Consider the following 23,025-nt stretch of genomic DNA (forward strand, 5'->3'; position numbering starts at 1 on the left):
CTCTTCCTATAACGTTCCTAGCGCCTCCAGGGCTGTCTGGTCGTATAAATCAACGGAGAGTGGAAAATCCGGGGCAGTACATGACCTGAACGAAATTTCTGGGCTCTCAGTACACTCAGGATCCAGTATTATCGACCCCGAGACCTTGTAAGAAACGCTAGAGACGAATCATTAGCTTCGCAGAATGCATGCACCAACGCTATAGCTAGGCGGCGCCAACACCAATCCCTTACATATCTTGGGTACATCCATGCGAACGACAAGAAGTTTACTAACCTATATGACCCTCCCCCGGAACTCGCACACGCCCAAGTCTGATTAACGGCGAAATGCCAGCCCTCGTGCCCCCAGTCGAATTGAAAGTGCGTGCAGTCCAAACAGTCCGGGTCCGGCGCGGATTCCGTCCCGCATTTGAACCAAGCTAAGCCATCAGCATCTTGCCATTCGCCGTTTTGCTGCTGCACTATGGTGCCGCTGCACGCCTGCTTCCCGTTTGCCGAACTAGTTACGAAGAAAGAGACATCTGCTGTGCTCGGGCGCGGCGGGATGTCTCCCAGATGAACGGTCACTAGGGCATACGTTTAGTGATCGTTGAACCAACAGGATAGATTGGTATCGAGCTGTGAACGGGAAGCATCCTGCTTACATTCACCATAACTGAACTGCGTAATTTCGACGTGTTGCTGTGAGCCTTCTTCTATTCTTGGACATTCGAATACGTCGCCAGCGGCCCCGCCAAGGATGTTGACGGCCAAGGTAAGAGAAAATAAGGAATACACTTTGAAGAGTTTGTGCATCATCTTTTCACATGCGACAAAGATTTTCATTGATAGTATTTTAACCTATCGAGCGTGGTTTATAAAGTTAGAAAGCCGAAGGTCACCAAAACATCACACCGAATGTCTACTGAGCGAGTAGCACTTATTTATGCCTAAAGCCTGTACGACTATTTCACTTTCCATGGGAAAAATAACTATGAGATAGCCAATTTATCCAGGGTAGTATTGCATCTACTTCTTTACTGATTAGACATAAAGGCTAGTGCCCTCTAGTTACATTGATGTCGTAACCAAGACTACATGGTTGGAAGTTATGCGCCGAGTCTCTGTGCTCTTAGACGCATCATACGCCTCCTACAAGCCTTCTCTCGACTTCACACTAGCTACGCAATCCTGCCACCTCATTGATTTCATATAAGCACCCTCGATAACAGCAGTCAGCACCATACCACTACCAAGACCAATCCAAACACCGTTTAAACCCAAGGCCGGTGAACCCAACTCTAACCACATCGCTAGTGGAACAGCACCCAAGTAATTGACCGCTAAAACGACCCAAGCGGCGAAGGACTGACGTCCAAGGCCACGAAGCAAGCCGTTAGTGCAGCATATGATAGCATCGATAATCTGGAACACTGCAACTGTAAGCATGGTCTTGGAAGCAATATCACAGACAACATCGTCTTCGGAGAAGAAGGTTAAAAGCTGGTTCCGCAGCGCGAATATTATGAATCCATCAACACTTCCAACAATGGTACAAACGACCGCGTACAAGACAGCAGCACGTCGAGCTGTTTTGACAAGGCCGGCGCCGATAAGATGGCCGATGCGCGTACTTATTGCGACGCTCAGAGAGAAGGGGATGTGCCATGACACGATAGAAATGGTCATCACAACCGATTGCGCGGCGATGTGGTTCGTGCTAAGGTAGGAGGTGCTAAAAGTCATCATCTCGAAAGCAGCCCATTCCCCTAAGTTAACAGCAAATCCCGCGAATGAGAGTCGTACCATAGGCCCCCACTTGGAGAGGGCATCCCTCGAAAACCCGCCCCAGCATTGATGCGTCCATTTGCCTACCGGCAGCATTATGTAGAAAAGTAGAAGCACAGGCCGAAGGTTATTGGTGAGGGCGACTCCCAACGCAGCGCCGTCGAGGCCCATCCCCATTCGAAACACGAAGAACCAGCTGAGCAGGGCATTGATCGGCGAGCATATGATGATGGAAAAGAGAGCAGCTTTGAAGTCTCCCTGGGCTTGGAGAAACCGCTTGCCCGCTTCAAAAGAGGCGTATCCGGGTAATCCAATGAGACTAACCCGCAGGAAAGAACCTGCCATGACGGCTAAGTGTTGTTGTCGGACGAAGAGAGAGAGCACCCATGGAGAGCAGATCCAGAAGATGCCAATGGGGATGATGGATAATGCCATGAGAAGTAGCATCTTTTGAACATGCAATCCGACTCCATGAAGGCTTCCTGATCCATATGCCTGAGCGCACAATGTGTCGAGAGCTGTGGCCATCCCCTCGATGGTAGCGAATCCGACGATGTTCATTGTCGTCATACCTATGCTGGCAGCTGCAAGAGCATCGGCACTAAGATGACCGGCGACAAAGGTGGTGATAACACTATATGAATACTGAAGAAGATAAGTAGCTATGAGGGGAACGGAATACTGTAAGAGAAGCCATAGTTCTGCTCCCCAGCTACCGCTGATATCGGATTCCGGAGACTCAGAATTCGACAAGAGCGGTGTGGTCTCTGTGTGACAGCTGCTGGCCACTTCATCGTCTTCGATGTTCGAAACCATCCTGATTATGGAGGACTAAGTTAAGTAAATGCCTCCCCTAGCAGATACTATAAATTTAGAGGAAAGTTCTCTATTCGAAAGTCAAAGGTCTAAAGAGAAAATTGGGTAAAAAATAGTATTACAGTGGGGTTACGAGATGGAATTTATCAATATCATTGGTCGTTACACCGCCCGTGTACAAGGACTAATAATGATGCCATTGGCGAATCAGCAAATAAGAAATCGGCAATAATTATGCATGTATCAAAAGATTTATTCTTAAACATAACATTTCCTTCGTCATTCTTCTGATTAATATGCAGTCACCCTTCTTTCGTACCCCGGCAGTTTCAAAGACCAAGTACAAATGCATCTCGTCGACATTCATAATGTTTCTACAAAGTACACAGTGATTTAAGGAAAACTCCGGCTCCGGGTAAGTACTGGCACCACTGCGTCAGGGCGTAATCCATCTCGGGGAAGTTCGCCGCAACATCGCGGTCACACAACCCACCGTCAAATCAAAAATACTGGAATCTATCTAGAATCAACTCTCTATTTCCAATCACAATCATAATTATATGCAGGTATTAGGTTAGTGCTGACTGTCACATTCCTAAGGATGACCTACATGCAAGAATGGCGATAGAAAAGACGTCCTATGTACTGTGTCAGACTGCTTGTCAAAATATCCCTTGCTCCGCCTATATGGGCAACTTTCATATGTTGAGATAGGTACGGGGTCCCAGCTATGTAACACGGGGGATACCTACCTAGTAGGTGCCTAGGTAGTCAGGAAATAGCGTCTAGAGCTATGTATCTTCATAGCAGGCAACATGCGCTTCACCGAATATGCGGAGGACAAAATAAGCCGACTCATTCGGATAGCCAATGTTTCGAGGGTTGATCCCACGGCTATGATAAGATCGAAACAAGAGAGATGTGGAAAATTACAATATTCAGGCCAAAGCTTCACAATGTTATTAATTTTCTACACTATGGTTGGCTATGAATGTGTTATGAAAATAGGAGCATTTCGTTCCATGGTAGTTTAGTGGAATACGGTGATTTAATAGAGTCGCTAGAAGGAAGCGTATATGAATACTGCCCCAGAGAAAAAGAAAGCGCTGTTGCTTGCCCAGAAATACCTAGCAGAAGGCGAGTAATTTTCTAATTACCTAAGTAGCTACCGCTAAACTGATTTTATATTCCTAGTACTAATCCAATTACTCAAATATCAAGTTTAGGGTATTAGGGCGCTTGCATTACGCTACTTGAATCGAGAGGAATAGTATCACCATTAGATAGCTTGCAATGCTGGTTTTTCCAATGTCGATACGCCTTGCGAGCATAACATCACTCCCCTAGAAGAGGTTCTGCGAACATTATTTCGGACTGGGTCTCCCAATAATAAGGGTTGATGAGCAGCCTAGCGAAGTTATATAGCTTTTAAAAAAGGGCGCTTCTCCTAAATTTCATCTTGGCGATCACTCGAGTCAATATTGGCCGCATACTATTCTACATATGCGAGATGTAGATGTAGCCTGATGTCATATTCAAGTTCGTCAAAAGGGCTAAAGAAGACTTGACACTACGAATCTGTTAGAGATCAGTGCGAATGCTTTTGCTCACATGTGGGCTGCATCTTGCTTTTTATGTTTTAGTATTGCTTTGGTAGGTGTCACTATGAATGCAAGGACCAATTTGATCATCGGTTCACGAACATACAGCATTAGACACGGGCGTGGAACTTCTCTAGGGCAGAAAAGGAAGACTGTTACCGATCTTCGAGCGCCTCGGAATGGCACACTTGTTGCTGCAGTTTCGAGGATGACATTCTCGACGCGAGAGTAATACTGTCGGAGGATAAGTTCTCCGTCCGGTAACTCAAGGCTCAAGATCCTCCTTCATATGTATAAAACTACCAGAAAGTTACACATCGATTTTACCATCGAGGAGTTCTGGAAGATATGGTAGATGATCGTTGGCGATATTCTCCCACTTCTATCACATAAGGAAGCTTGTTGTTGGGTCCTTGGACTAGATGACGAAGAATTTCAGGAACGTAAGGCTCAAATAATGAAACGAAGAGAAGATAAATGGGCTGACGTCCTTCAGGCCGCTGGCTATGAGGGGCTGGACTTTGAAAATGTAATCAGGTATTATTTCAGGAGAATCACCATGCTACATAAAATAGTGATTGAAAAAAGAGATAATCGGAAGCGCCGTATTTGAGCGAGAAACTCGAGGGCTTTACTCGGTGGGGGTTAGGGCGCCTCCGTACCACATATGGCCGTGGGATACAGGTTTATTGGGCGTTTTACTGGCTAAGTATTCACTAGGAGGTACCTAGATAGGTACTGATATTATGGCGTTGCGGCTTGACGCAGAAGTGCTGAAAAATCAACTCATTTCTACCTCGATGTCTTACTTTGATCGGGAATAGAACACCATCGTATTCTACGCAACTCAAAGGCATCCATTTCCAGGTATCTTATACCAGTTTCGCCAAGCGCCGTAGTTATTCTAAGCATCCTACATACCTAGGTACATGACCGGCAGCAACAAAATCTCCGGATACGCAGAACAAGTGACTTTGGAACCACGATCCTTCCAGAAGGTCTGCCAGATTATCTGACATGAAGCAGCACGGAAGCGCTAGAAGCCAAAGGGTACATCCATCCCACCGTGTAATCCCATAGGATGGCCCGCGAGCTGCGACATGCCAAGTCTCAAATTCGCCGGAGATCCACGGGTAGAGACGCGCACCTAAGCGCTCTGTGTGCCAAGCTCGCCTCATAGTGCTTGCGAATCGTCTGATGTCATTCGAGAAAAACGTAAGCGATAGAATTTCCCAAGAATCTTCGCTTTTTAATGTTAGTGTTGTAATCGTTGAGAAATCGTGGTGATAATTACATGGCTGGTTTTCCCGCTCGACGAAAACGCACCGATAGAAACCCCTAAAAATCATCGCAAAGAACAAGATATGGAGGCGGCCAAAAGGAAAAGGGAATAAATTTAAATTGGCATGCAGTAAATGTAGTATATAAAACTCCCTCTCCGAAAAATCTTCTTCCCCAGCCTATATAGCAGAGATCATCCATCCCCCCCAAGACCAAATCGGAAGCTCTCCAGGCCATGGCGGCTATGTAATTAGGTGGGGTCCTTAGAGCGTAGTGAATGCCTTTCCACGTCTCGTTATGTCCAAACCAAAGGAGCTGCCCACTGATCTTCCCCATCTGCCATCTCCCAAGACTACGAGATTACTCATAGTAGAGCGTATCCCACCCTTGCGGCGTCGTATAAATCTTGAAATGCGGCTATATATGCAGATAAATATTGAACATGTACACTTAGAAGTGTTCCTTCCAGAACCGGAAGCGCACTTCCTTAGAAGTTGCTGTGTTGGCTGCTTTGTGGATGGAGCGAGCTGGAAGACTGTTAGTATAAATTTAAAGGAGGTAGGTATGGGAAGTTGGTACTCACCAGCTGCAGAAGGACCACAGAAGTATACACCGACTGTGGTCTGCATGCTACCCTCGAGACCGTTGATGTACGTTCGGTCCATGATACCATCCCGCATCGCTTCAAACATTCGCTGGAAGTTGGGTCGGCCGAAGTTTGTACGCGACTTAAGTTCTGTTAGAGGATCAACGTCGGCACCAACACTGTTGAGGACGATGTTTTGTGTTGTATCCATATCGAGCTTCTGGGTTAGATAGGTGTGAATCTTCAGGAACTCCACACCATTGCTTCCGGGGATGCGGGCTGCGTCGTTACTTTGGGATTCGAGGGATGATAGTAGAGTCTGGAACCATTCGAATGAGCCCGTGTCCTTGCACACCCAGATAAACTCAACACGACGCAGACGCCTGGGCGGGTTCGGGCTGTTTCGCAAGTGCCAAATGTTCTTCAAGATAGACGCCCACGGTGTAACACCAATACCGGTACCGATGAGTACTGCAATTTCGTTCTCAAACACGTCTTCGGCCGGGGCACCATAGGGTCCGTCGATTCGGAGGCTGGGCATCTGTTGTCCATTCTGGAGAGCAACTTCGTACATTCCCATGGGGTCCACGCCTTCGTAAAGCTTCGACTGTGCCCCACCAGCACCAACTGCGTCACCCAAAGCCCTGGTGAAATCTCCTACTTGTCGAACGTGGACCGAAACATAGGGGTCGTACGGGCAAGACGTAATCGTGAACGGATGCCATTGATAGCTCGAGACTGAGGGGACTTGGAGGAAAAGCCATTGGCCGGCCTTGTACTTGAATGAAGGCTTCTCAAACTGGATTTCCACGACATCTGAGAAACATTAATATCAAAGAAATATCTTACTAGCGCATTCTTCTTACCGTATGGGTGGCGGACTACTCGAGTAATCTTAGTGGTACGCTTGGCACGAATTTCACGGTAAAGACGCTCGATCAGGTAAAAGCCTCCAGCGAACAACTCCCATCGCCATCCTTGATAACCAATGCAATGCTCCCAGAACATGTCGCCGGCAAACGGAGACATCGGGGCGGCAGTGTCACGGACGAAACAACCGACAGCGTGCGTATAAAGTCCAAGGAAGAATGGGATGAACAGGTGGTGAGTGTACCAGAAGGTTTCGAACGATTGCTGGCGAATACGGTGGTGTGCGGTAGTATACATCAACAGCATGCAAAGGAGCATCACATGGCCAGTAACACCACCAGCTTGAGTATAGTGAATCTCAATTGCGGTAACGGGTCGAATTTGCGTCTTCTCCACATTGTAGAAGCTGCAACTAGTTAGATTCGGACTTTTCCAAGCCACATATTTAAGAAACTTACTTGACGTAATGAGAAGCGACGTGAATAACGGTGAAGATGACCATAGAGTACGCAACTTGGCGATGGAACCAGATGTTCTCATCGAGAGGCAGCCACCTGACTTTCGGTCGAACCCATCGTACTATTGTTCGGCAAACTGGTAGTAAAATCAATGTCCCATCAATCGCCAAAACCAAACCAGCACCTCGGGAGATCCACACTGAATACTTCAACGTATTCAGAGCCGCCAACTTAGGATCGGCATTCTGCTTGTACCTGTATCATAATCAATTACCAAATTCGTGCCAAGAAAGTGACATGGAAACATACCATCCGAAGGCGAAGAAGAACCAGTGGACTCCCCAAAATAGGATGTGGAAGATGAGCTTGCTAGCAGTGAGCTGCTTCTTGAATAATTCGAAAAGGCCCATGGTGGCAATCAATTCCCCTTCCTCAACCAAAAACGTAAAATCAAATTAATAAAAGTGTCGACCTGCGACGCGATTCTGCTATTCCAGATGGCGATCGTTGGCGGAGGCGTTCGTAGCGAGTGGACGGGTCGAACGACGATAGTATCCAAAAATGTTGTTCCAATATCGCCTTCTATCCCCAATATCCTCTCTTTTCAAAAGTTGTAATTATTAAAAAGGCCTATTATCCAACGTTGAGCGCACCTAGAAATAAACAAAACCGAACTAAAAGAGCGATCTGAGCCAGCAGGAGACGAAGGAAAGATGGCGGAGTAGAGAAAGTCTCGGGTGAGAGGCGGAATTCTTTCTACGTCCTGGTTGCCGCGCGAGGGACCAACAGAAGGAATAAGTTAGTGTTGGGTGGGCGGGGAGTAAGTCATAAAGGACCACAGGATCAGGACGTGGCGATGCGATCAGGCGAGATCCACAGGCCACGGTCCAAAAAAGTAGAGCAAGGGTGGTATGGATGTATGAAGATCCGGAGCTTGTTCGATAAACTAGGGACTAGGGACAGCCCTTTGCAGGGGATCAAGGGGCTCTCAATAATTCGGAAGATAGTAGCCCATGAAACCTTAAGTTAATCGACGACGATGCTTGTCCTGTTTGTTTTAATTCGCGGGACGGGAAGAGTCTAGCAGGTGGGAATGTCCAGAGATGACAGACAAGGGTCTATGTCGACAGCGGATTACGAAGAGGTATCGAAGATTCCTCATCAAAGTCTGCGAGATAGATAGATTATGGACGTCCCAATGGATGGTCGACGATTAAAGTGGAATAGTTCTAGTTGATCAAACCGAAGGGGAGCGTTTCGCAAGTCGTCGATGCGGTATCAGATATGCGTCCGACGAACACTGATTTCGATCAGACGCATGCTAGATACGCAGCGAATTTAACCCACGGTGAGGTATTGTGGGGATCGGGTTGAGACGAGCAGCGTTTAGGACTGGCGTTCTGTGCTGTTTCGACAGGGGAGGCTTGTCCCTAATCCTACCTAGAAAGACTGTATGCCCGCGCGCGCGTACAATACCTTATTGCAGAAAGCTGACTGCTGCGTAGTAGTTGAAAGAAGACGAAAAGATGATAATATGAACCATATTGTCGGAGCCGGAATGGACGTTCGGGGGGGTTATTAGGTAGAAATACCTATGCAGGATAAAAGCTACCATCTTCCAATATGCAAAATAGGCGCCAAAGGTCTGACCTGTGGTGAAAGCCAATTGATTGATTAATTGAGGTCGGGGGATAATAATGGAACAGATTTAGAGGCACCGTAGCCAGCGCGGGCGGTTGCTGCTCGGCTCGGATTCGTCCATCGAAAAGTTGGATTGTTGCATGCGACCAATAAGAAGCGAAGAGGTCGTGATACCTTCGACCTTCTCAGCATCCCTGCTCATTGCCAAGCTTGAGAGGACTACAACGGGTTTAGCCTATCCCGTTGCAGAGAAGGTACCTTTTTTTCTCCCCTCTCCCCTCTCCAAGATCCTTGTTCTGGAGTTCTGGAGAGGAGATCCCGTCAACTAATCTGCACCATGAACGGATATGCATGTGCCAAATCACTGCATAGAACATCGACCAGATTTTGTCGATAAAAACACCTACCAATAGCGTGATAGGTATTTCTTACCCGCCCTTTTGGGACGTACCCCGTATAAGTGTGCTTGGCGCTGCAGAAACCCGAGAGGTCGCTCCACACAACAGAACAACTTTGGCAGCACACCAAGCATGATGCCCACGTTGCTGGCCCTGTTCGTCTTGTCCCTGGATCGCCATGGCAGACTCTATCTTTGGCAGGACTCAAGGAAAAATCGTACGATTTTTAAAAATCAGACCACTTCTAAATGGTATTCTCAAGAGCTGGATATATAAACTCGACGTAGCCGTCATGCCATTGCTATGAGATCTCGTCGTATGATCGATCTCATTTTCTTTCTCTATCCGTGCCTTGCGGTCCGGTTTCCTTGAGCCTTCCAACTTCGCCAAGTGGTGATAATATGCGGCACGACATATTCCTCGATGCTAGGGTAGGACACAATGACCTAGCTTTCTCACCTCCTCATACCGATTTCAGATCGTCCAGAGTCGTTGTATGGTCACTGGAAGCGAGATCAGGTCCGTCATACCTACCTACCTGTCATATTTCCTATGTCGGTCTGAACTCCCCCCTTCTCTGATAGTCGAGATCATATCTATGACAAAGCCACCTCGCGGAGGATATGTCTTAGATCGTTTTATGGCTAGCTATCCCGTCATGGTAAAACGAATCGATCTTGTGCTACCGTCTCACTAGACATCTTCAAGTAAAGATCGCAGCGAGGCTGATACTAATTACGAAGATTGAAGCTCTAGAGAGACGCCACATATTTCAGATGTTCAGCGGAAGCGTTGCTCGTCTAGGTGGTGAAGCGATCGTCTCGAAAAACGGAGTTGAGGTCGTTTCGAGAGTCGGTAATCGTAGCCTCGCATTCCTTGTTTATGAAACAGCTAGTAGAGCCTCAACACTCTCAGACTAAGTGTGTAACCCTTCAAACGTTAGCGTATGAATCTGAACTTGCAAGCGACGCATGCAACGCGAAGCATCCTTGTCTATACCATTAGGTGGGTAGTAATAGGCCAATAGAACCCCTGTAATATGCTAGTCTTACGCTATTAAGGTTGAGCCAAGCTTCGAGCCCTGGCCGATTTTGTGTCTGTGTGTCCGGCTTTGTCTCGGATTTGGCCAGGTATTGATGTAGTATGCATAGTTCATCAAGGTCGTCGTCTGAACCATGGTCCCAAATATCTTACTTGACTTCGGATGCTCTAAGATCGGATTCTCTTTGAGAAAGCTTCCGAACACGACCATCTCCCGACTATCTAGATAGTCATATGGCTGTATGACGAGCTCGGATGTTTTCTGCAAAGTCCGTAGTATGTTGTTGTATGACTAGCCAACATGTCTTCATCTTATCTCGTCTCACTTTGGAAAATATCGTTGCCAGTCGAAGTAAATCGTAGATGTTATGCACGATATGTTCGAATATCAAACTTCCTGCTAATCATATAGCCTCCCGTTCCTCTAAGGAGAATAGTCTCGACTATCGTCGTCGATCTTTTGTTGACAGGCTAAACTTGCGAGTGGACGTATCCCAGATTCTTAACGATGTCCTTAACTAAACTTGTCTTCCCATACATGCGTATGAACACAGTCCACAGACACAATCACGTGAGATAGGAGTGGAGGGCATGCGAAAGTATGGTATGTATCCTATAAGAATGGTGCAATGAATCTCTTTGCTAAATGATGAAATAGGTTCGACGACATGACGGTAATTGAGCATATTGTTCCGGGATGTTGTGTATACAACTCGATGTGATTTCTAGACACTGGGTTATCGCCAGTCTAACTCATCAAGCACCTCACGATGATATCATCGGTGTTGGAAGATGATGCTGGCAATGTATATGTCGTGACGTCTACCGAACTTTCGACTCACGCACAACACTTGGCTGTTCGGCGTATATGAACCAGCAAAGCCACCTCATCGGCCTATAGCGATTGTATCCATCGACCACGTTAGTTACTCGACTACACCAAAATCGCAACTTCTGCGTTTCCAAATAGTTAGTCAGAGACTTACAAGATGGCTCCAAGATATAAGAAAGGCCAAATGGTTACATATAAACCTGTCGGAGGTGAGTAAGGAGGATGTTTTCACCGAGATACTGCTAATCGTCCGACAAGGTCCCGACTCAAACACACCAGAGAGTACTGGTCGAATAAGTGACGTCCTCACCGAACCGGGAAGACAAGCAGACAGAAACGTCCAAGCCAGCCCAGACAACCCGCGATACGAGGTGAGTTTCCCCTTAGATAACTCAGACCGTTAGTGTACAAATACTAATAATTCTCAAACTAGATCGTCAATGATAATACTGGGAAAATGACGACGATCTATGAGACCAACATCCTCGGTAGAGCTCAGTAATCGGAGGCGTTCAAGGTTTCCATATTGTCTCAGGAAATACATGACTGCTGGTGATGTTTCCGGATGGTGTATCTACACGGCGACTAGTACTCTAAATTGTCGTGATAATCTCTTGTAGAATACGACGATTACGTAGTTGCTGTTAATATACTCGTTATCCAGGATGGATCCACAACATGAGTCATGATGACTGAACGGCCAGAACGATTCCGCGCTGAGAACATTCCTAACCATCCCAACCCCTTGTCAGTTGGCTCTATTCACTGAGTTATATCACCCTCGAAAGAATTTGAATTATCCTTTTCACGGAACAAGGAATCTAGAAATCCAACGGAAATACCTGACTTGCTCATTGGCTCAAGATTGTATTGGCTATCGGAAAAGGAGTATTTCGGAAAACAATGGAGATGCTTATCAGTGGATAAAAGATGAGGGGTCATGAATAGGTAAGAAATAGGAATATTTCCAGTGATCCCTCATGACAAAACTGAATCGACGCTTCCTATGTACGTGACTACAGTTTGAGAGGTCGATATAAGGTTATAAGGTTAGTATTGCGATATCCGAAGTGTTGGAGGTGAAAGAGCCAGTCGGCTTTAAAACTAAAGGCAAGTTCAGGTACGCGTACTGGCGTCATATCCAACTAGAATAGTGGAGACAAACATAGGGACATTCACTGAAGTTAAATTGATTTTTTGGGGCTTGGCGCTAGGCCCCAGCCACGACGTCTGCCACGTTACCCAGCCCCATTGCATTACGTCGCAGGGTGCAGATGCCCAGTGATTATTAGCGCTAAATGGCGGGTGCCAAACGGTATAATCGGTGCCTCCTTCAAGGCTACCGAATATTAGGAAATACAAAGCCGATCTTCACACATGCATTTCTCACAATTTCTCAACAGCGTTTGCGCATATTCCAGATAACGCTTCTCCCTAGATTGCTATACACTCCGAGCCAACTATAGAACGTATTTAATCGAGCGAAAGGGATAATTAGCCTACCATTTCCTACTTATTCTGGCCTGCGTCTCTTGTTAGATACTAACCTGGTCCATACTATTCATGCTAGCCCAACATGGTGAGATTTTATACACCGACAAAAACAACACATCCATACTAACCTTTTCGTGTGTGCGATCGTAGGGTATAAGTAGACGACCGAAGGATAAATCAGGCGGAGCATCCCGCGGTGGCGGCGCAGGAGCGCATGATGGAGGTGCTAGACCTAAGAAAGCCACATTCGAGACAAGCAAGAAGAAGGAGATAGGAGTTTCCGACCTGACCCTACTTAGCAAAGTATCAAATGAAGCAATAAACGAAAACCTAAAGAAGCGATTCGAAGGCCGCGAGATCTATACATATATTGGTCATGTCTTGGTTTCCGTTAACCCCTTTAGAGACCTCGGTATCTACACCGACCAAGTCCTCGAATCATACAAGGGCAAGAACCGATTAGAGATGCCTCCCCACGTCTTCGCGATCGCCGAGTCCTCCTATTATAATATGAAGGCATATCATGACAACCAGTGTGTCATCATCTCGGGGGAGTCGGGAGCTGGCAAGACTGAAGCCGCCAAGCGGATCATGCAATATATCGCAAACGTATCCGGCGGCGAGAGCGGAGAGATTAAGCAGATCAAGGATATGGTGCTGGCAACCAACCCGCTGCTCGAGTCTTTTGGAAATGCGAAGACGTTGAGGAACAACAACTCGTCTCGTTTTGGAAAGTATTTGCAAATACATTTCAATACCAACGGAGAGCCCGTAGGAGCAGATATCACAAATTACCTACTGGAAAAGACGCGAGTAGTCGGCCAGATCACCAACGAGAGAAACTTCCATATCTTCTACCAGTTCTCTAAGGGTGCTTCCGAGAACTATAGGTCAACCTTTGGCATCCAGAAACCGGAAACATATGCCTACCTTAGTCGGTCAAAATGTTTCAATGTTGATGGTATAGACGATCTAGCCGACTTTCAAGAAACCCTAGAAGCCATGAAGATCATCGGGCTTTCACAAGGTGAGCAGGATGAGGTATTCCGCATGTTAGCCGCTATCTTGTGGACGGGAAACATTCATTTTGTCGAGGGTGATGACGGATATGCTGCTGTAGCGGACCAGTCTGTGGTAGACTTCCTTGCATACTTGCTCGAGGTTCAGCCCGCCGCGCTGGTGAAAGGCATCACCATTCGAATCTTAACTCCGAGGAGTGGCGAGGTTATCGAGTCGCCGGCCAACGCGGCCCAAGCAAATGCGACCAAAGATGCGCTTGCTATGGCTATCTATTATAACCTTTTTGATTGGATTGTCGGAAGAATCAACCAATCCTTACAGGCACGACAGGCGACAGCTAACAACATTGGAATTTTGGATATTTACGGTTTCGAAATCTTCGAGAAGAACAGCTTCGAACAACTCTGTATTAACTACGTGAACGAGAAACTCCAGCAGATTTTCATCCAGCTTACCCTGAAGGCCGAACAAGAAGAATACGCGCGGGAACAAATCCAATGGACTCCTATCAAGTATTTTGATAACAAGGTTGTGTGTGACCTCATCGAGCAAATCAGGCCTCCCGGTATATTCTCCGCTTTGAAAGATGCTACCAAAACAGCTCATGCCGACCCCGCTGCTTGCGATCGTACTTTCATGCAGAGCATTAACGGCATGTCGAATGCTCACCTTACTCCTCGTCAAGGCAGTTTCATCATCAAACACTACGCTGGCGACGTTAGTTATACCGTCGACGGAATTACGGACAAGAATAAGGACCAACTTCTAAAGGGCGTCCAAAACTTGTTCCAACAGAGTTCGAACCGATTTATCCACACCTTATTCCCTCATTCGGTAGATCAGGATAACCGCAAGCTTCCTCCCACGGCGGGAGATAGAATTAGGACGTCCGCGAACGCTCTCGTAGACACTCTCATGAAGTGCCAGCCATCGTATATCCGAACAATTAAGCCCAACGAGAACAAGTCGCCTACTGAATACAACGTACCAAATGTTCTACATCAAATCAAATATCTTGGTCTGCAAGAGAACGTCAGGATTCGACGTGCTGGTTTTGCCTACCGTCAATCGTTTGAGAAGTTTGTCGAACGATTCTTCTTATTGTCTCCTGCCACGTCCTATGCAGGCGAATACACTTGGTCGGGGACCGAAGAAGCTGCGGTGAAACAAATCCTGAAGGACACCAGTATTCCAAAGGAGGAATGGCAACTAGGTGTCACAAAAGCCTTTATCAAATCACCGGAAACGTTGTTTGCTCTGGAAACGATGCGAGACCGATACTGGCACAATATGGCTACCCGTATCCAACGAATGTGGAGAGCGTACCTTGCTTACCGTGCTGAATCTGCGACCCGAATTCAGCGATTCTGGCGTAAGAAGAGAGTAGGTGCTGAATATCTGCAGCTGCGAGATCAAGGTCATAGAGTTCTGAGAGGAAGCAAAGAGCGAAGACGATTCAGTCTGTTGGGTTCTCGGCGTTTCTTAGGAGATTATTTGGGAATCAATGCTTCGAATGGCCCCGGATCCCAAATACGGAGTGCTCTGCAACTATCAAGCAACGAGAAGGCCATCTTCTCCTGCCGTGGTGAGATCCTAGAGGCCAAGTTCGGCCGATCGAGTAAGCCGAGCCCTCGAACGATCCTGGTGACTAATAGCAAGTTCTATGTTGTGGCACAAGCACTAGTCAACCACCAAGTCCAGATAATAGTCGAGCGCCAAATACCTTTAGGGGCTATCAAGTTTATTGGAACTTCATCAAGCCGTGATGACTGGTTTTCGTTAGGAGTCGGGTCTCCACAAGAGCCCGATCCATTACTAAACTGTGTTCTGAAGACGGAACTTTTCACGCAGATGGAACGAGCGATGCCTGGCGGCTTCAACCTCAAGATCAGCGACTCTATAGAGTATGCTAAGAAGCCTGGCAAGATGCAACTTGTCAAGGTCACGAAGGACTCGCAACAAAGCTTGGATTACTACAAGAGCGGAGCCGTCCATACGCAACCCGGAGAGTCTCCGTCGTCGGTATCCAAGCCGACACCGAAGGGCAAACCGGTACCCCCTCGACCGATCACTCGAGGCAAGCTTATCAAGCCCGGAGGTCCCGGTGGCAGGCCGTCTCGAGTTACGCACGCCCGTCCGAGTACCACCAAGCGCGGTCCAGCCGCGATCCAAACCCCAAGACCAGTCCCAACCCCTACCGCATCTGTCACAAGCAGTGTCATAAGTAGCGTCACCAGTAGTAGCGTTTCCGGCCATAGCCGCAACCAGGGCTCGACATCATCCGTCCGCGGGCCCCCTCCACCGCCACCAGCCGCGCCACCAGCGAAAGGAAAGATAACGGCAAAGGTCCTCTACGACTTCGCCGGGCAGCGGGAGAACGAACTATCCGTGAAAGCAGGCGATATCATCGAGATCGTGCAGAAGGAAAGCAATGGTGAGTACATATTACGCGTAAGAACACAGCGAGAAGTTGCTAATGATAAATCGTAGGCTGGTGGCTAGCAAAGAACCCCAAGGGTCAAGCATGGGTCCCCGCAGCATACGTCGAGGAACAAGCCGCCGCCCCACCACCTCCAGCACCAGCACCAGCTCCTCGCGCACCGCCACCTCCGCCCAGCCAGAACGGTACCGCAGCGCGCAACAAGCCCACGCCCCCGCAACCCCCAGCCAAGCGGCCGTCCACCACAGGTAGAAAGCCCGCGCCGCCCCCACACCCACGCGATTCGGGGATGAGTCTCAACGCGAACGGTGGCTCGGATAGTAGCCGTAGCACGACGCCGACACTCGCAGGATCCCTAGCCGACGCGTTATTAGCGAGGAAGAACGCCATGCAGAAGAGGGAAGACGAAGAGGACTGGTAGAGCAGCGCACCTTACCTTAGACAAGTACCTAGCTACTACCGCGTTATCGTAAGCGTTTCGAGAGAAGGGTTTTTTATTATTATTTTGGAATATAGGATATGATCCAAATCGCATGGCGGAAGACAAGATGGAGAGGAGGAGGAGGAGGCGTAGTTAGTAGCGGGACAGCTTTCCAATACGATAACAATTATTACGAAGAATCACGGGCTTAGAATCCGCGTGGCAAGAATGAGGAATGGATCAGAGATAGGTATATATATACATATTCCTTGGTTGAGGAGAGTAGGCGAGATCGATCCTACGACAGATCCTGGATTCGTGTTAGCGAAAGAGAGGAGGGAGGTTGGTAGAGGATGCGGGGCAGAGATATAGCCGCCTTATACATATGATATAGTAGAACGCTTACGTTGTTTAGAAAGACTAGCAGAGCAAGGCGGAAGAGAAGATAAGTTGATGAAATTAGATTATGCATATTTGTTTTGTCGTGTGAGATATTTAAGTCGTATCACCTCCTACGCACTACTTTAGATCTACGTATTAGCTCGGCAAGGGGAATATCCTCCTCCTCGTCGGTGTACCTCCCTACACCCTGTGTTTGCGGATCACGCTCTATAACAGGCTCATCAAGCTCCGCGTCAGAATCTACCCCGTAATCACCCAAATGCTCACCATCCGCATTAACCCAACCAGACTTCCCCTCATCCACCACGACCGCAGCACCGGGTCCGGGGCGTTGCACATGGTCACGGTCATACGCCTCGTCCACGAAATCATACTCGTCGTAGCCATCCACCGGTAACTCCTCCAACTCACCCAAGATCCGCGACCGCGAAGTCTCCCACCTCCGCAAATCCCGCTCTTGGCGACGGCGGAACGCTTCCCTATCGACTTCGGGGTCCCTCGCGCCGTATATCCGGTCTTCCTCCAGGGCGCGGTCCGCCTCACGCTTGCGTTCGCGCCAGACTTTCGCGTTGCGGATCTTGTCCGGGTCGGCTGGGGGCCAGAGGCCTTCGCGGTCGTTTAGTCCGTTTTCTTCGTATTCCCAGCCCGTACGTGCGTTATTACTATTACTACCACTGCTCGGTTGGGGGTCTGTGGTCTCGGAGTATGGGTAAGGCGAGACAGTCGGGCCGCCGGCGAATGGAAAGAACCATAGGAGCGGGTTACGAGTGCCCATAGCCGTGGCCATATTCGCGAAAATGCCGATGTCGTAGGGGAACTCGATGGGATCGGCGGTTAAGTGCGGGGCGTCGTAGTCGCCGCCGGGAGCCCGCTCACCAGCCGCCCACCATGAGCCCTCGCCGCCGGAACTCGCGTATTTGCGCTCGAGTGTCGCTTCGTGGCGCTCGATTTCCCAGCTCTCTATCATAGTAGTATTAAATACCCAACCCTTCAGCGTCGTGATCAACAATATCCCCAGCGCCAGGCTCGTCATCCCTGACGCGAATGTGAGGATCGTCAACCATGATAGTTGTGCCAATGTCGGGCCTAAGTACGAGGGCAGGTGGCGGGATTCGTATAGCCCAAGGAAGCGCTGGGAGAGGAAGTACAAGAGGGTCCATAGGGAAAGGTTGGTAAAAACGAGGAAGCGTAGGAAGTGCGGGAAGGTTTGGAGGGAAACGCAGTTGCTGGTCCACGGACAGTGATGGTCCATCCTGGGGACGCAGCGCCGACATGTGCGGCAATGATGCGAGCGCGGGGGTTTGGGGGCGCTACATTTTTTACACCAGCGGCGGATCTGTGTTCTTCCTGCTCCTGCTCCTATCCCTCTCCCTATTTCCTCAGCTGTTTCTTCCGCATCCGAACCGATGGCCTTTTCCTTATGCTTCTTCTTTATGCTCGGAGGGAAGACGTATCGGCCGGGGTTAACGGTGCAGGCTCTATAGTACGTGTACCATAGACATAATACTAGACCGTTGAAGACATATTTCTCGGTGGGGGTGAGCGGACCCGGGGCTAAGTCTGGGGCGTTTGCGAACAGCCATTGCGGTGTGTAAGATTCGAAGGCGATGAGGAGGCAGACGGCAGGGACAGCGAGTCTTTGGATTGACGGTTGGACGTTGCCGATAAGGAAGGCCATGACTAAAAGGCCATCCGAGATTAGGTGGGTAAATGGTTGATGAAGGATGGAGATTTATTAAGGACAAGGTTAGGCTAGACTCCGAAATGACGACGCGGTTCCCCAGTCTCGGGCGCGACGTCACTTATGCAGGAACAGGCAGGGATGCCCAGTGCTCGTTTTTCTTACGTAATATATTTGATTCCAATAAACGAGGCGATGTATACTTTTAATAAATATCATTTATTAACACAATATCGGATAGGTGCACCATCAAGAATCATGTCTATGATTCATTCATTGAGAGAAACCTATTACTAGTAACATCATACATGAGACCCTGTAGTCTAGGACTCAAATCTGTAGCTAAAAATTATAGTAAGCGTTGTCCAGAATATCGGACACGCTCTCCTTCATGCTCTGCTATTGGGAGCGTGCTGCTATTCTCTTCTTCATATCTTCTTCTTCCTCGGCTACCAGCTTGGGACTGTAGCGGTTGATACCCATGAATTCGAAAACCTTAGGACAAGAGGCTGGTAAGGGGTCGCTTTCGGTTGCCTCGATGATATCCCGGCTAACCGTCATCCTCGCGTAGTCCTGCCCGATGAATTGGATAGCGGCTTTATATTTGCCTCTGTATGCATCAGACCAATAAGTCTTTGTACTCGCGTGGTCGGGGACGACGAAGGTCGAAAAATCGAGTTGATTGTTGCAGTTGACGTAGACGTGTCCTGTCACCTCATTCTCTAATACAGAGCCTCTTGACCTTTTAGCACCTTTTTTATCATCGAATTCGTCTTCGTTGAATTCAACATATCTCCAATAAGTGCCCGTGTCGTCATGATAGCAGTTCTCCACGTAATCCGCGCAGTAGAGGTTGAACGTCTTGTGCTTGGGCATCAGATATGGAGGCACCTTTTTGCCAGCTTTCTTCAGCTTAGTCACATACTCCGAGTCCTCAAGGAAGGTGATGGGAGAGTGATCACCAGCCTTCTCCTTCTCCTTAAGGGCCTCATACACCGCCCGAACTTCCTCCACCTTGCGCTTGTGAAACCGTAATTCGGCCTTCTTCTCTTTTTCGAAAAGCTCTCTGTCCCTTTTCAAATCACTCTTTCTTTCCTCGCGTTGCTCCTTCATCTCATAGAAGCAATCGGCATCGTCATCCTGATACGACCGTTCAGAAACGCTGTCGTATCTGTCATCTGAATCACACCAGCACACAACGTCTGAATATTCTGCCGCATCGCAACGGCACTTGAAAGGTTTTTCCTCGAGATCAGAGATATCTTCATCGAACCACATCGGATTTACATCGACCGTGCCCTCACATACTCCGGGTCGACTCATAATACGGCGGTACCATGCTGGCAAGTCCGAAAACCTTTTAATTGCCTTCTTCTCTTTCTTCTTCCCTTTCACCATATTGCACTATATTCTTGCAAACGCGTAGATAAATCGATTTAGTGTCTTGGACTCGGTTGTAATTATTTCTCTCAAGTTACGGTAAACGTCGCGTCTCTCACCGCGATATCCCTATGATGGCCCGTGCTAGCGTACGCCCTCCCTGTCTCCCCTCCCCCTCCTTTTGCTTTTGGCGACATTGCTTTTTTCTTCTCGTGAATCTCAATCCAAGATCGGATTAATAAGCAGGTAGTCATTTATATCAAATTTAGTCCATATTCCGCCTAGAACCTGAAATATCAAACAAAAGCTAAATAGAGAGCCAAAAACAAGCTACGCGACATACGATGGACATATGATGTCATGATAGATATTATTCCGGTGGTAATATGCAGGGTCCAAGTTCTACCACCAAAGGCATCTAGGGAGCAAGTTTAAAGCGGTTTAAAGATCCAACCCACTGCGGAGAATTATTGCCACGTCGCTAAAGAGCCTCCTAAATACGGCAACCGGCCCAATTATTCTCGTATATGTATGTTCTTCCACCTACAACCCATCAGAATCTACGCTACGAATGCTCACTGTATGCTCGTGTGGTGGATGGTTGAGAAAACCGGAAGGCCATTGGAATCATGGTCATCCTCAATATGCCGAGATCGTATCACTTCCGGTCAGCGTAGCTTGGAAAGCCGCGGGGAGCGAACGAAGAAGCTTGGCCTTGTTAATTAATGCTGTTCATGGAAATAGAGTTCCATAGTTGAATATGTCGTAGTAAAAGTCCTAGGTAAAGTGACATATATACTTAGGTATATAAAATCATACCTCCCGGCATAGTATATCAGTCCTCGACCCGTGATCGGTTATTTGCTAGAAAGTTCTCTAAGCTGCAATGCAATTATGAGTCTCAGCTATTCCGTCATTCCAGGTACCCATTGATACACAACTTGCTCGTCAAAATGCAATTAAATATCCTCATTTTCTCCTTCCTCGCCGCCATCGCAATAGCAGATGACAATCTCGGTGAGATCGTCGACGACTTCCCAGACTGTGCCCTACCCTGCTTTTCCAACAGTGTCAACGACAACGATTGTAAGATAACCGACTTCGAATGTATATGTGGAAAGCAGGTCGATATCAACATCAGGATGGGCGGTTGTCTTTCTGACTACTGCTCTAACAAGTCTGACCTAAGTACGTGCTCTGTTTTCTGGCTCGATGAATACGTTTAGTCCACCGGTTCCCATTCTAACATGTGACTAAGACGTCGGTGGAAAATTGAGCAAGCTCTGCGACAGACTGGACGATCACCCAAACTCAACAGAAGTAGCAGCTGCTACGAGCGCGCTGGCGTCGCACGTCACAGTTGCTGTCGCAGCCGCCTCGCCAACCGGCGGTGCGGTAGGGAACTCGGAGCCCGGTATGGTAATGGTCGGGGCTGTAGCTGCTGTTATGTTGATGGTTTAGAGAATATATATAAGATGCCTATGGGTCAGAATCAAAATATAATAATTAATGAGGTCTAGGAAGATATGGATTATGGTAGCTTTCCGGGCATTGGGTAATAAGACTGGTAAATCTAGTTAGTTGGGCTTCAAGATCTTCGAATCACTTTGGCCGGGTTAGGAGTCTGGATCATGGGTGAGCTGTATTGTCATTTTTTATTCAACGCAAGGCTGAAATTTGTGTCATATTGGCTGTATTAGCAAAGCTCCATAGCGAACCTGAGGTCATTCATCATAGACAAGGAAGATGGATGATTTGAATGGTTACACAGGTGAGAAAACTTCCATGTTCACAATTCCAACTTCTTGTTAGTCCGATGAACGGTACATGGCCATACGCCTAGCCAGTGCCAATCTCACATCAAATGACTGGATAACATATTAGCGAAAGGCTCTAACAGAAGACATGGAAACATCAATCACATACCCATGTGAACAGATTTCGCATGCCGACATGTCTTGTTATTCTGGCGACATATCGGCTAAGGCCAGTATGTGTGTGACTAGACATCACTTAACTTCCAAATATCGCGAGGATCTCATCATCCATCAATCACTCCGCATCGCCATCCTTGTGTCCCTCTGGGCTGCGGCTTCTACTACGGCCCCGCCCACGGTGCGATTGTCGTGGTCCTCTATTGTTCTTACCCGGGGGTGGTCGTACAAAAGCAAAGTCGACGCCGATGGCCTGGTCGAGAAGCTTACTCTGGTGTGCGCCGTCGATGGCGGCTCGAGCCTCGTCTAGAGTGGCGTATTCGATGAGAGCATAGCCCTGTGTTGGTCACGATGATTAGCATATAATACAAATAACACCAATAATAGCAATAATATCGAGATAGGGCATTGCTTACCTTGACGTAACCGCTTCTGCGGTCCAAGTTCAAGTGCAGGTTCTTGATCTCACCAAAGTCGGCAAATTTATCGTGGATCGTCTCTTCGTCAGCTTCTTCGTGAACGTTGGTAACCATGATAATCCAGCCCTCGATTGATCGCACGGCTGTGGCCTTAGTGTGGGTTTGCATGTCGCTGACCTTGGCCTGTGCCTGAGGAGAGCCAGGCTCGTCGACTTCCATTTCAATATCAGCCATTGTGATAGTATTTAGATCAAAACCGAAACTTTGTTGACAAGCGGAATGGTATGACGAAGAGGCAACAAGATAGACGTGGGACTTTTGTTGTTGCGTTCTCGTTGATTTTGGAGAGTTCGTGGATTTGCGACATGAATATTTAGAATTTAGGCGGTTTGATTGGCCAAAGCTATCACCCCCAGTCGGTGCCTGACATCAGAGATCTGTCATCTGTTATCACATGCCAGCAGCTGGCGAAGTCTTGTTGTACCCAAGTACCAATTCTAGTAAGACACAAACAACGTTTTGTGCCATCATTCTCGTGAAT

At 47.9% G+C, this 23,025-nt stretch overlaps 8 protein-coding genes across 8 annotated transcripts; 2 read left to right on the plus strand and 6 right to left on the minus strand.

Annotated features, from left to right (window-relative positions):
• Positions 1-6: 6 nt before the first annotated feature.
• On the minus strand, positions 7-800 carry GGS22DRAFT_191476 (uncharacterized protein; the record flags this gene model as incomplete). Its single annotated transcript, XM_047965131.1, has 3 exons — positions 7-157; positions 277-568; positions 647-800. The coding sequence occupies 3 exons, from the start codon at positions 798-800 to the stop codon at positions 7-9; spliced, it is 597 nt and encodes a 198-aa protein (XP_047816140.1).
• Positions 801-982: 182 nt separating this feature from the next.
• Positions 983-2,750, minus strand: GGS22DRAFT_170655 (MATE efflux family protein). Its single transcript, XM_047962475.1, has one exon. It carries the CDS (start codon positions 2,583-2,585, stop codon positions 1,134-1,136), a length of 1,452 nt encoding a protein of 483 aa, XP_047816141.1. The 5' UTR covers positions 2,586-2,750; the 3' UTR covers positions 983-1,133.
• A 2,915-nt stretch (positions 2,751-5,665) lies between these two features.
• On the minus strand, positions 5,666-8,014 carry GGS22DRAFT_50191 (putative FAD binding protein). The gene is made up of 5 exons (XM_047967267.1): positions 7,691-8,014; positions 7,382-7,636; positions 6,920-7,329; positions 6,051-6,869; positions 5,666-5,994 (listed from the first exon to the last, which is right to left on the minus strand). Exons 1-5 carry the CDS (start codon positions 7,789-7,791, stop codon positions 5,918-5,920), a joined length of 1,662 nt encoding a protein of 553 aa, XP_047816142.1. The 5' UTR covers positions 7,792-8,014; the 3' UTR covers positions 5,666-5,917.
• Positions 8,015-12,637: 4,623 nt separating this feature from the next.
• GGS22DRAFT_170662 (P-loop containing nucleoside triphosphate hydrolase protein) lies at positions 12,638-17,128 on the plus strand. Its single transcript, XM_047962476.1, has 3 exons — positions 12,638-12,872; positions 12,938-16,241; positions 16,298-17,128. Exons 1-3 carry the CDS (start codon positions 12,870-12,872, stop codon positions 16,666-16,668), a joined length of 3,678 nt encoding a protein of 1,225 aa, XP_047816143.1. The 5' UTR covers positions 12,638-12,869; the 3' UTR covers positions 16,669-17,128.
• Positions 17,129-18,852, minus strand: GGS22DRAFT_170663 (zf-DHHC-domain-containing protein). Its single transcript, XM_047962477.1, has one exon. It carries the CDS (start codon positions 18,746-18,748, stop codon positions 17,174-17,176), a length of 1,575 nt encoding a protein of 524 aa, XP_047816144.1. The 5' UTR covers positions 18,749-18,852; the 3' UTR covers positions 17,129-17,173.
• Positions 18,853-19,150: 298 nt separating this feature from the next.
• GGS22DRAFT_196015 (uncharacterized protein) lies at positions 19,151-20,149 on the minus strand (the record flags this gene model as incomplete). Its single annotated transcript, XM_047965760.1, has 1 exon — positions 19,151-20,149. One exon carries the CDS (start codon positions 20,147-20,149, stop codon positions 19,151-19,153), a length of 999 nt encoding a protein of 332 aa, XP_047816145.1.
• Positions 20,150-21,077: 928 nt separating this feature from the next.
• Positions 21,078-21,396, plus strand: GGS22DRAFT_170664 (uncharacterized protein). Its single transcript, XM_047962478.1, has one exon. The coding sequence runs from the start codon at positions 21,085-21,087 to the stop codon at positions 21,355-21,357; it is 273 nt and encodes a 90-aa protein (XP_047816146.1). The 5' UTR covers positions 21,078-21,084; the 3' UTR covers positions 21,358-21,396.
• A 67-nt stretch (positions 21,397-21,463) lies between these two features.
• On the minus strand, positions 21,464-22,816 carry GGS22DRAFT_170665 (RNA-binding domain-containing protein). Its single transcript, XM_047962479.1, has 3 exons — positions 22,482-22,816; positions 22,058-22,402; positions 21,464-21,999 (listed from the first exon to the last, which is right to left on the minus strand). Exons 1-2 carry the CDS (start codon positions 22,716-22,718, stop codon positions 22,184-22,186), a joined length of 456 nt encoding a protein of 151 aa, XP_047816147.1. The 5' UTR covers positions 22,719-22,816; the 3' UTR covers positions 21,464-21,999; positions 22,058-22,183.
• Between the last annotated feature and the right edge of the window lie 209 nt (positions 22,817-23,025).

The sequence above is a fragment of the Annulohypoxylon maeteangense genome (assembly GCF_022496945.1).
Source record: "Annulohypoxylon maeteangense strain CBS 123835 unplaced genomic scaffold GGS22scaffold_16, whole genome shotgun sequence".
Classification (NCBI taxonomy): domain Eukaryota; kingdom Fungi; phylum Ascomycota; class Sordariomycetes; order Xylariales; family Hypoxylaceae; genus Annulohypoxylon; species Annulohypoxylon maeteangense.